Source organism: Neovison vison, chromosome 11 (genome assembly GCF_020171115.1).
Source record: "Neovison vison isolate M4711 chromosome 11, ASM_NN_V1, whole genome shotgun sequence".
Lineage (NCBI taxonomy): Eukaryota > Metazoa > Chordata > Mammalia > Carnivora > Mustelidae > Neogale > Neogale vison.
This window is the reverse complement of record NC_058101.1, coordinates 106301246-106313708: the sequence shown is the minus strand read 5'-3', so window position 1 is coordinate 106313708 and position 12463 is coordinate 106301246. Positions and strand designations below refer to the sequence as shown.

Here is a 12463-nt window from a genome sequence, read left to right as displayed (position 1 = left end):
TGATGCAAATATTCTATTTGACAACTCTGTTTTTTCAGATTTTTTAAAAACGAAGTCACATTCTTTTCAGACCTTGGTGTTCTCCGCTAGGCAATGAGAATCTTGGACTACAACTCTCTCTCAGGTCCTTACTGGCTATAATAGGATGCAATTCTATATTCTAATGTCTGAAGACTAATTCAGTCTTCCCACATGTATGTTACTCTACCCATTATTCCAGATTCCCCTGGTATACAATAGCTTGCTCAGTCAGAATCTTCAATGGCATGCCTGATAGGCTTCTCCCACTCACTGTTTTCAAATCCAAAAACCCTAATGCCTGACCTTTTCAAACCTACACTACCTGCTGACTTTCCCATCTCAGTAAGGGAAGATTCTTCCATTGTTTAATTTTGTTCAAAGACCTGGGAGTCTCCCTGGGCTTTTTTACTTCCTTTCTCACCCCACATCCAATAAGATCAGACAGTTCTGTTGACTCTACCTTCACAGCATAGCCAGTATTCAGCTGTTCCTCACTCTGCCATGATTTCTCCTAGTCCAGGCGCCATCAGCTCTCCCCTGAGTTACTGCAGTAGCACAGTGGTTGTCACTGAGGGACTGTTTCCCACCCACAAGAGGATTCTTGTCAATAAACAAAACCCGTCTTATCATCATGACTTGAGAAGGGAGGTTTACAACTGGCCATCAGTGGGTGAACACCAGAAATTCTGCTAAATATCCTAGGATGCACAGGACATACCCCACAGGATACAGGATCCCAAATGTCATCAGTATTGTTATTAAGAAACCCAGTGTAAGCAGCTTCCACATTTGCAAGCCCTAATGCTCAATGTTCCTGAAGGAACTAGTCAGTTTTCTCTTCCAAATTTCCCAGTACCTTCCCATCATACTCCTCCTCATCATCATCTAAAAAGCTCTAGATAACCTTTTCCAGTCCCATCTCTGACCACTCTCTTTGTTTATTCACTGCATGGTGATATCTCACATATCAAGCATTCTCTAGCCACAGGGCATTGCCCTTTTAATGCTGCATAGTTGATACTCAGCTAACCATTACTGACCACTGGTTTCTCAAATATAGGCAAATGGACCTGCAAATCAAATACAGTTAAATACAATGTCTAACTAGCATATTTTGGCAAACTTCAGGAGTTATGGCATAACACAAAATCATGCTATGAATGTAAGCAATGGATTAATGCACTGATTTTTAAATTTATTCATTTTATTTTCATTTTAATAATAATAAAACTGAAGATCATGACCACTTATTTATCATGACATTCAATCCTCAGAAGAACTGCCTGTAGAGAGAGAAATGTTATTTCAATTATTTATAGAGAACAACCTCATTTCCCTAGACCATTAGGACCTGGAATTGTCTTGTGTTTGAAATTCTGTGTGACTGGACTCGGGCCTCAGGCTCCCTAATGGGTCAGCGGGTGAAGCATAACACACCTTACCTGGCAGATTTTCACTGGTATCACCATCACTATGAGGCTTGCTAAAACTCACTGAGCCACTACATCCAACTCTCCAGAGCTGGATCCCAGGTTTGGACATTTTTGAGAAGGGCCAAGGAGGCTTTGTGGCTTAGACAGTGTGTACATAAAACATAAACACTGAATCCATAAACATAAGATGGCAACAAGTCATTTCCTATAGCATGAGTGTAATTCTTAGTTGATCGATTTGCCCAGACAGAACTAGTGAAGTTCCTTTGTTAGCCTGAGCCATAATTCCTTTTCAGTCACTGCATCATTACTCCATCAACATTTCTGAAGACTACTTTATTGCAGGCTCGGTGTTTGGGTTTAGAGGAAGAAAGATGAATGAGATTTGTGCAAGAGATCTCATTCTGTAGATTGCTCTTCTCAGGCTCCTAATTCAAGAACCTTGGTCCGCAGTTCTAGTACTGAAATTATATCTTTCTTCTTTTTCACATGAAAGGAAAGAACAATAAAAAATAAAATTCCATGTAGAAATATGGATATCATCATGGGTACGGTTTTTCCTCATCACTAATTTTCTCCCATAACTGAAAAGTTTCTACAGATTAGCTGTTCATTGTTTAAAAAAAAAAAGTCCTTTTTCTCCATACTCTTGCCAGTTTGCTTCTTTAGCCAAACTTCAGCTTAGCAACACTGTAAAACAACAATCTTCTGCTTCTTTGTTGCACTGGCAATGACAACAATTCACATATTCCCTCCAATTTAGAGATTCCAAGATTGTTTTAAAATTTTGTGACTCCTTTATTTAAAACAGAATTTTTATAAAGAAAATTCAAACAACAAATTTTAAGATTTAAAGTTATTGTATATCTTTTTTCAGTTCTTCTTGAGTGGTTAGAGGGTAACTCTAACCACTAGTGTACTGTGTACACTATGAAAACAAATGATGAAATCATGATTCTTAAAATGGAGGGAATTTGGATTACTTGGTTAAGCTTCAGACTAGGGTATATTTTATAGGTGACAGAAATGAGTCTCAGAAAGATTTACTTACTATCGGTGATTTGATGCCTTCTCCACCAAAAAATATTAACACTCCCCCCTGTTATGCCCAAATAATGGGTCTGTGATTAAAGGAGCAAGACTGATACAAAGGGAAGGTCAAGCAAAGCTTTATTTCACGCCAAGCATCAAGAATCAAACTGGCCGGCCAGGGCTGCTCCTCTTACAGAGAGAGGGCGACCCCTGCTCTCCTTTAGGGACTGGCTTTTAAGGGCAGAGGCCATGTGGTTGGGCTTGGCCATGCACAGGTGGCCAATGAAATTGTAACACACAGAGAAAACTGCACAGTGTTGCTAGGTGACCAATAGAATTACAATTTCACCTTGGTTAAGATTGGCACCCAAAAGGCTCCCAAAAGGCGGGGCCCATACTCCTTGGTAGCTAAGGAGACAATATGCAACCCCCCACGGATCAGATGTCTCCACCTGGCCTGATCCATCCTAGTATCTGTGCTTTGTTACCTGAGACTCCTTTGCAGGACTTGTTTTTAAGTAGGTTCCCTGGGGGAAGGAGAGCAGGGACAGTTTAAGGGTTAAACAACAAAGTTATTGTTTAACCTCAGTTGGAAGCCTCTGGCTAAAATAAAAATATAAAATAGGTCCTTACACCCCCAAGTAATGTTTTCAAGAATTAAGATACAATCTGATGATATTTATATATTAAAATAATAATAAGATCACATTATTATGATGATAATTATTGCATTATTTACAAGCAAGTTAAGGTTTACTTTTTTCCTTGCATTTACCTTTTCTGTTACTCACTTATTACTGGTTGGGTCAGTTATTATGTTTTCTAATAAAAATGCAATAATACAGACATATATATGAATCTGCTCAAACAATAACTCTAGAGAACCAGAATGTTATTGTATGTATGTGTCTTATAGTGAAGTAGCAAGGTATGATGAAGCTTTAACTGTTCATTTGGTAAATACTTTAAAAGCTCAAGAATGACTATTCACTAAAATTATGCACTTGTCAGCTTTGGACTGTATCAACTCATAAAAGCTTTATTAGCAGTACTACTACTTCTGTGTAAAATCAGAAAATATGAAATGCCTCCAGATGGTGTGTTTAAATGAAATCTACCATCTTCATCATAAACAGCCACACAGAACCCAGAGTTTCATCACGCAAGCGGGCAGACATCATACAGGCAGCCTGCGGAAGGAGCTAAGTCCGGTGCACTGGCAAAGGAAGAGAAAGAGAACCCCTCCTGCACCGAGGCCGAGCAGAGCCCGGCAGAGGTTGGCAGTGGGAGTTCTGTGAAGGAGTACGATGAGGACTTATATGTGTTCATTCCTGGAGACAGTCCAGAACAGAATTCAGCAGAGGCGCTCCTGAGCAGCCGACCGCCTCTCCCCCCACCGCGACCTGTCCCTGCGGACTCCCAACTGGAAAAACCTCACGGCACACTACGGGGTAGGTTTAAGGTTAAAACAGCAACAACAGAAGTTTGACAGGCTTCCCTAGCATACCGTGCAGTGACAGGTCTGTTGCAGGGAAGATGAGCTTTTAAAACCAAGAGCAGCTTTCCTACTGTTCCTTAACAAGAGACACTTGCCACTAACTCATCCACCCTCCATCCCTCCGTCCCTCCCTCTTTCTCGCCCTTTCTCTCTCTCTTTCTTTCTTTCCTTTTCTCTCCCTCCCCTCGCCCTCTTTCCTCCCACCTTCCTTCCCTCCTTCCCTTCCCCCACCTCTTTCTTCTAGAACAACGCTTTAAGTAAGTAAAGCAATAAAACTTTGAAGGAGTTTGTAGCCCTTCACATAAAATGAACCTCAAGCATCATGTGGAAAAGTAAATGACAACTTTCCTTTTAAAAAGTACTCTTAGTGTTCTGGCAAAAGGAAAAGGCTAATGTTTTACAGATTTGAAATTGACCTTGGGGTTTTTCACTGGCTCCCTGGTAGCTGTAGGGGAAGCAATTAGTAAAAGGTTTATCACACACTACCTTGAGACCAAGCCTGAGAACACTCAGTATATTGCTGAAGTGGAAGAACAGTTACATTGCCCTGATCAGGGTTGTTCCCAAATGCAAGAATGACCTGTGTAATTCACATGATGGGTGGGTCATGGGGGAAGGCAGGTACTATCAAGAGGAGCTTCCATATTGGGCTGATCTGGCCAGAGCAGTCAATAGCCTGCTCCAGGTTCACTCGGCAGTCACTATCACCTACTTCATTGATCACTATTTTATGTCTACTTTCCAAATTCAAAAAGTGGTTCTTATAATGAAGTTTTAATAAGAAAGGTGAAAGACATATCTATTATTAAAACTCTGCTTGTCATTATACTTTTTAGCTTTTGATTACTAGAGGGCTACAAAGTATATAAACACCATTGCAAAAAAAGTGAATTTTGAAACCATGAAATTTAGCATTTGCATATTGGAGGGCCTGTTTCTATAAAGGTTCAACTTGATGAACATAAACCTTTACTAAGGTTATACCCTGTATTTAGAGTTGAAAAGTCCTCCTTAAAAGAAAGTATGGAAAACCTCATGGGCACTCCTCTGATTCATTCATTCAACAAATATTTATTGACTACCTACAATGAGGCAAGATCTTATAGACCATTGCGATAAATCAACGAGGTAAGTGTATCATCACTGGCACTGGGAAGAGAGACATAGATAAGCAACACACTGACAATAAAATTCTGGTATAGTTTCTCACTTTTTACAGATGTGAATAATTTTATATAATTATTAAAATAAATTGCTAAGAAGGCAAAATTGTCTATTATCAGGTTAAATCTCTTAAAGGGACTAATCATATTTTCCCAAATGTAAATTTTTATACATAGTATATTAGGTAGTCTAAAACTACTCTATAGAGAGCATTCACTAGGAGTCTAAAAGCAGAAGTGTAACATCGGCTAATAGAGCTTCTGAAAAATACCAAACAGAAAAAGCAAGATGAAACAAAAAATACTTTTTATTTTTAAACTTTTACATTTTCTATGCAGTGTTACTTTTGATCTCGTCTTTTCATTGGGTTAATATTGGTGATAGTGTAAATGCAAAATAAAACATCAATATTTTTTTTCTTAAAATTCTTTGACTGAGGTCTTTGAAAGTAAGACAAGAATCTACCTTTTTTTTTTTTTTTTCCAGCCAGAGACTTTGTATTGGGATCTTTGACTTTAGCTGGTGATACTTTCAGAATTGTCTTCTAAGAGTAGTTTCCACATGCCCTCAAATTGCCAAAAAAGAGAGTCCGCCTCTCCATGCCCAGAGCATCCAATTCCCCATGGTGGATTTATGGGCACATTCACTGGAGAAAACAAGAATATAAAACAGTGTAGAACACTTTTTAGTTTATAAAGAACACATTGTCCCTTTTTATCTTCACAACACTCTTGCAAAGCAACAATCACTTTGACTCAGACCCAAGACTTTAGAGCCTGTAATTAGAATGTATCAAATACTTCTATAAACAGGCTTCCATGGCTTTTAAGATTCTTCTCTTTGTTACATACGCTCCCTCTTTTTTTTTTTTTCCAAAAGTTAGGAAGATAGGAGTGATTTAGTTTCATCTTTATTTACTAATGTACAACTTGAATTAAGAACGCTCAGGCCCCACTCTGACATGGAAAGTGGAATCTGATACACTGGGAAATAAAAAAGTAAAATGTGTTATTTCTGGTGCAAGCCCAACTTTAGAAAGAGTTGGGAAGGAAGGTGGGTGGAGAAACAAAGGGAGTTAACAGCTCAGGAAATGGGTTGATAAAAGTAAGATAGTTGACACATTCTGCTAAAAATGAAACACTGTAAAAATGTTTCCCACACACTTAATCTGGTTTCACCTGTTATGCTGTCAGTGAAACTGAAGTCATGAAGTCAAAATCTCAGTACCGAATTATTCCTAGGGAGAAGGGAAAGTCATGCTGATTTGGAAGTTAGTGCTAGGCATGTAGGCATTAATACTTCTTGGCTTAAACTAACAAACCATCAGATCTAAGACTCCTTTGGGGGATGATCTCAGCCTCTCTTCATGAGCTTACCCAAAACAATTGCTGAACTACTTAAAATATTTGATTCTGCTCTACAACTTGTCTTTCTCCTTAACTTCTACATTTTTCCACTAAAATATCCATAAATAACTTAAAATTTTTTGGTCAGATTTGCACCAAAGAGGAAGGAGAATATTCTCTTTTAGGTCGCATGCATAAATCTCTCAGAATAACCCAGAAAAGCAATGATTTTTCAGTCAGTAACTGAAATTCTTTGCATTTATTGTTTTCATTAATGCTTTAAGCAAAATATCAAAAGTCTAATTTTTTAAAGATTTAAATTATTTATTTGAGAGAGAGAGAGAGAAAGCAGGTGGGGAGGGGCAGAAGGAGAGGGAAAGAGAGTCCCAACCAGACTCCAAGATGAGTGAGGATCCTGACAGGAGGCTCTATCCCAAGACCCTGAGATCATAACCTAAGCCAAAAACAAGAGTCAGACACTTAAATGACTATGCCATCCAGGCACCCCAAAAGTCTAATTTTTTTAAAAGATTTTATTTGTTTATTTGACAGAGAGAGAGAGAGAGATCACAAGTAGGCAGAGAGGCAGACAGAGAAAGAGGGAGAAGCAGACTCTCTGCTGAGCAGAGAGCCCAATGGGGGCTCAATCCCAGGACTCTGAGATCATGACCTGAGCCGAAGGCAGAGGCTTAACCCTCTGAGCCACCCAGGTGCCCCTTAAAAGTCTAATTTTTAATAAAATTCTCATTGATGTGGCAGGGATCCATCAAAACTTTTTTCCAACTTACTCATTAACCAAAGTATGTTATACCTTTGTCTTCTAAATAACTGTTACTACAATATTTTAGTACATTCTTTAAAAAATATATAAAGATTTTACTAACTATTAAAACCATAAAAGGTCATTCTTTTCATATGAATTAATTTTCAAGTCATTGATTATCCATGCCACCTTGTCACAAACCCCCTTTTCAGTGTTCTTTATCTATGAATGAGGTTCATGCTGGTTTATAGACATCAAGAGTTGCATTTTGGAATCTCAGTTTGTGAAATCACAGTGAGACTTCTTGTAGGAAACTAAGTAATGGCATGTTTGGCTATTTCCCCCTGTCATTTTCAGAGAAACTGAATGTTAGGCAAAACACCCAGTGCAGGCCTTATGAAAGGTGAAATGACTTCAAGTGGAAAAAAAAAAAAAAAAAAAAACTTAGCATATTCTGCTTGAGAAAAGCATTTGGAATTTGAGACTAGTTTTATCACTTGATTTTCCGATAGTAAATTCCTTATAAACTATCTGGAAAATACTTACATGGTTATTTATGTCTTCAAAGAAGACCATGTTTTAAGTAAACTTTTTTTTTCTTGTATTTTTAAGTAAACCCTGTTCCCAACATGGAGCTCAAACTTAGAGCCCTGAGATGAAGAGTCATGTACTCTCCTGATGAGTCAGCCAGTTACAAACTTTTTTTTTTTTTAAACAAAGTTAACAATTACAAACTGCAGGAGGATATGTTAGTTAGTAAATTATATCGAGTACTTTTCTTTTTTAAATATATGAGACAGTATAAATTATTTGGGGGGAGTTTCAAGGAAGTGACAGACAGACATCAACAATATTGCATATAATAGAAGAGTAACCACTATCTAAATATTTCATAAGCAGGGAAAATGGTAGAAGACCAAATGGAAAGAAGTCAAAATTGGTGTGATCTTGGAGCAAAACAAGAAACAGGAAGTGAACCCAAAGAACTCAAGAAAGAAGATGAAAAGGAGCAGGAGAAGGAGGAAGACCCCTACACATTTGTTGAGATTGAAGACAGTGACTATGACATGATACTAGCCAATATGAGTACAAAGAAAAAAGTGGGGAGTCGGTCTTTCATTATAAACAGACCTCCTGCCCCTACACCTCGACCCACAAATATCCCTCCGAAAGAGGAAACCACACCTTACATAGCTCAAGGTAATGTTTTGTGCTGTTTGTGTGTGAGAGAGTGCTTTGGGGGTGAGAGGGATTGTCTTCTTTTTAGTGGGGTCAAAAATCCCAAAGATGAAAAATTTTTTTCATGTCATATGTGGGTTGTATTGGCCCATTTTTAAATTTAGGAACACAATGAATAAAGAAAATAAGAACAATGGGTAGGGTTCTGGTTTACAATTCTTCATTAAGGAAGGATAGTTTTGACAAATTATCCAAAGAACATGAAACCACAGCTTGTGTGGAGAAATTCTATTTGAGTCTTTTTTTTATAAAAAGAAGCTAAACTCCTATGAGTAATTGCAAATTTTCTTGCAATTTCCAAGAAAAGAGGTAAATACTTCACTTTTGCCCCAACTTTACTTTTTGCTCCTAATCCCACATAAAATAACTTTAAAAACCGGAAAAGGTGTGAATAGTAGAATCTCAGATGTGCAACCACAATTACTCTTAAAACTGCACTTCACCAACAATTAAGATTCACTTCATCTGTCATAGAATCTCTCCTTCATTTTAGACTTCATTTCTTCTTTCTCATTTTCTACTCAGTTGAATCTAAATTTAAAAAACTATCAGATCTCTGAGTTTTTTTAAATATCTAGAGTCCCAGCAGAGTATATTTACACTACTGTTATTTTGTAACACTCTTCTATACTCTGTTTAGTTTGATGTAGTCCCCAAGTCCATAGTGTCTGAGAGATGACTTTTATTTATCAGTGCATTGCATGCATTTTTGGGCTAAAATACCATCCTAGGGACTGCGAAAATGGGATAAAACAATTTCCTCATCCTTGAGAGGTGGCAGATATGCAAATAAGTATCCAGTACAATGTGACACTTTATTAGAGATTTTTTTGGACAAAATATTTAGGGGATAACTAAACTGAAAAGCAATTGATTATACATTCAAACAATTTAAACCAAGTACTCAAACAGAACATTTAAGTATATACCATGAAGCTATGCAAAAGAAGCAGTTACTCATCTGTGCTTACTATGTTCAAAAGAAACCATTTTATTGCTTAAGCATTATGTTTTGAGACTTTGTGTAAGAAAATTTGTGAGTATATATAATTACTAGTGTACCATATATTTAGTCAACAGTGATCTACTGCTGAAAATTTTTAAGAAACTATTAAAAATTAGAAAATAATAACAAATTAATAAATGTGTCAGCTAAAATAAAATGTTAACTGGAACAATTGTTTATATTATTAAGGTAAGGATTAGCTGTAATTAGAAATTATTAGATTATCTAGCATAGTGACATCTATGATATTATTAGCTCATACACAAGGGTATTACTTCCCAATAAATATTTTTTTTAAAGATTTTTATTTATTAATTTGACAGAGAGAAATCACAATTATCGGAGAGGCAGCCAGAGAGAGAGAGAGATAGGGAAGCAGGCTCCCTGCTGAGCAGAGAGCCCGATGCGGGACTCGAACCCAGGACCCCAAGATCATGACCTGAGCCAAAGGCAGCGGCTTAACCCACCGAGCCACCCAGGAGCCCCCAATAAATATTTTTAAAAGAAAGAAGATAGATAGCGCACAACACAAAAATTTAATTGTATTTGAGAAATTTCTGAAGGGGTACTTCATCCTCTCTACCCTAATCCTTGGGGAGTTCTCAGGACCACAAGTAGAGACTCCCATGTTGCAGTGTTCTATTTTTTAACTTTACCTTCTCATGGCTGTCATATTCTTATTTTCCATGAATTCTTTCTTCTCTATTTGTTCGTTTGTTCGTTCTTTCTTTTTTTTTTTTTTTTTTTTAGATTTTTATTTATTTATTTGACAGAGAAACAGAGCACAAGCAGGCAGAGCAGCAGGCAGAGGGAAAGGGAGAAGCAGATTCCTTACTTGAGTACTTGAGCAGGGAGCCCAATGCAGGGCTTGATCCCAAGGTGCTGGGATCATGACCTGAGCTGAAGGCAGCTGCTCAACTGATTGAGCCACACAAGTGCCCATATTTGTTCTTTTTTTGTATCATTATTTTCTTTTTCTTTGGCAGGGGTGAGGGCAGTGTAATTCAGTACCTTTGTTACTGTTTTCTTTCATTTGGCTTTGATTTGAATTTTCAAATTTCTATGATTTCATTTTTCCTGCAGTTTTCATATTATCTCTCTTATCTTTGTTTGTTGTTTGTGACCGCCTAGAATGCTTGATACTTCCACCAAATATCTTAGCTGTGCTTTTATGTGTATGAATTTTAAGCACCAAAAACCTAAAAGGAAACTCTACTTGTTAACCTGTGGACTGCATTGTAGGGTTGGAGGCAGGTATCCAACTTTTTCATTGAATTACCCCATAATGTTAGTTTATGTATATCTATTCTTCTATGCTTCTAGTTTACCTAGAAGAAAAGCCAAAACTCCAACCTACTTTATATATCTGGTTGCCAGACCTTTGAGATCAGAGCATGGGAAAAAGAAGACCTGGAAATTTCACCATTTATAATGCAAAATCTGACTTGTTCTTCTTGTGTTCAGTCCAGTGTATCAGCCTTGTCACCCACTGTGCCTCATGTCCCATGGCCAGAACTACTTTTGTTCAGATTCACCAAAGAATAAGCCTTCCATCCTGGATGGTTGCCTCCATTCATTGGAGAGGAATTTGAAGCTATCACTGCTTTAGACTTTTGGCTAATAAAATCTTTCTGTGTATTAAGGAAATTCCCTACATGACAATCGTCCAGTTTGTCATATAGTCACATGTATGTGCATGCACACACACACACACACACATGGACCTTAAAGAATCTCAGAAATCTTGAGTTTCTAAGAAATTTTAAAATCTATTCATCTCACTTACTTATCGCAAGTTTGACACCCTTCAGGATTTACAAGAAATCTTTCTAATTCAATTACACAATGTGACTTATTCTCACAAAATTTGTATTATATGCAGCCAGGAGCTAGTGTTATAGTATGCAGGTTTTTTGTTTTCCTTTTTTTGTTGTTATTAAGTATATAAAAGCAGATACAGTTTTTTGCCCTACATCCCTAATCAGTAGCAAAATATGAACTGTAAATGAGGTCACCAAAGTTCCTTTCCATTATTTACTCCCTTCCTCTTTCACTGGAATATACTTCCCAGCCTATTGATTGTTGATCATTCTGTTCCCACATTAAGAAAACATTGCCTCATCAGCTAATTCTTTCTTGATGTTCTTTGCATTCCACAGGGTAAAAATCTTTCATCACGTCTTTCCTCTTTTCTTCCCCCTCCTTTTCATAGCTCAAGCAGCTCTATTAAATAAAATTGCCATCATTTCCCAGAAAGCCATCCATTCAATTAAAAAAACATTAATTTGCCCCAATTCTTGCCAGAGCACAGAAGTAGTAGCAGAATGTTGGCACATCCGGAGTATGTTGATGCAGCCAAAAGAGAAGGATGTAGAATAGGAGATGGAAGAAGAAGGCAAGATGCAGAATCCCAACCCACTATTTCAGAAATTCAAGAAAGTCCTGGCAAAGAGACGAGGCAAATAAACTGGAGAGATACAGGAAAATCATGTTGGCTTTTGCCAGATCACAGAAAACATGTCTATTGAGGGTCCACACCCTGTACCTGGCACAGAGCTCCTGAAACCTTTGTGATTTCCTGGATGACAGGAGAATTTTTTTGCTCTAATGAGGCAACTCTGAATGGGCTCCTGAATGACTCCTGGAGGAGGGTTAGTCATCAAATACACCAAGCCATGATTAGAAGCTTGTAATCTTCAGCCCTCGTCCCCCATTTTCTTGAGAAAGGAGAAGGGCTGAACATGGACTTATTGATCAATAGTGCCTATGGGAGGAAGACTCCATGAAGTCCTCACAGTAGGGGATTCCCAGAGATTCCATGTTGGCAAACAAATCCACACAGGAAGGCTGATACACCTCAACTAAGTGGGGATAGAAGTTCCCGCACTCAGGACCCTCCCAGACCTTGTCCTGTGTATCTTTTCATCTAGCTGTTCATCTGTATCCTTTATCATATTGTTT

At 37.8% G+C, this 12463-nt stretch overlaps 1 protein-coding gene across 2 annotated transcripts in view; it reads left to right on the top strand.

Moving 5' to 3' along the window:
- BANK1 (B cell scaffold protein with ankyrin repeats 1) overlaps positions 1 to 12463 on the top strand; it is a 268683-nt gene that overhangs the window by 218938 nt on the left and 37282 nt on the right. Inside the window, exons 9-10 of one of the 2 annotated variants that reach the window (XM_044224400.1) lie at positions 3623 to 3937; positions 8158 to 8457. In XM_044224400.1, coding sequence (XP_044080335.1) covers positions 3623 to 3937; positions 8158 to 8457 — 615 coding nt within the window. Of the gene's footprint in view, positions 1 to 3622; positions 3938 to 8154; positions 8458 to 12463 lie in introns of both variants that reach the window. The other variant, XM_044224399.1, reaches the window with a different exon arrangement.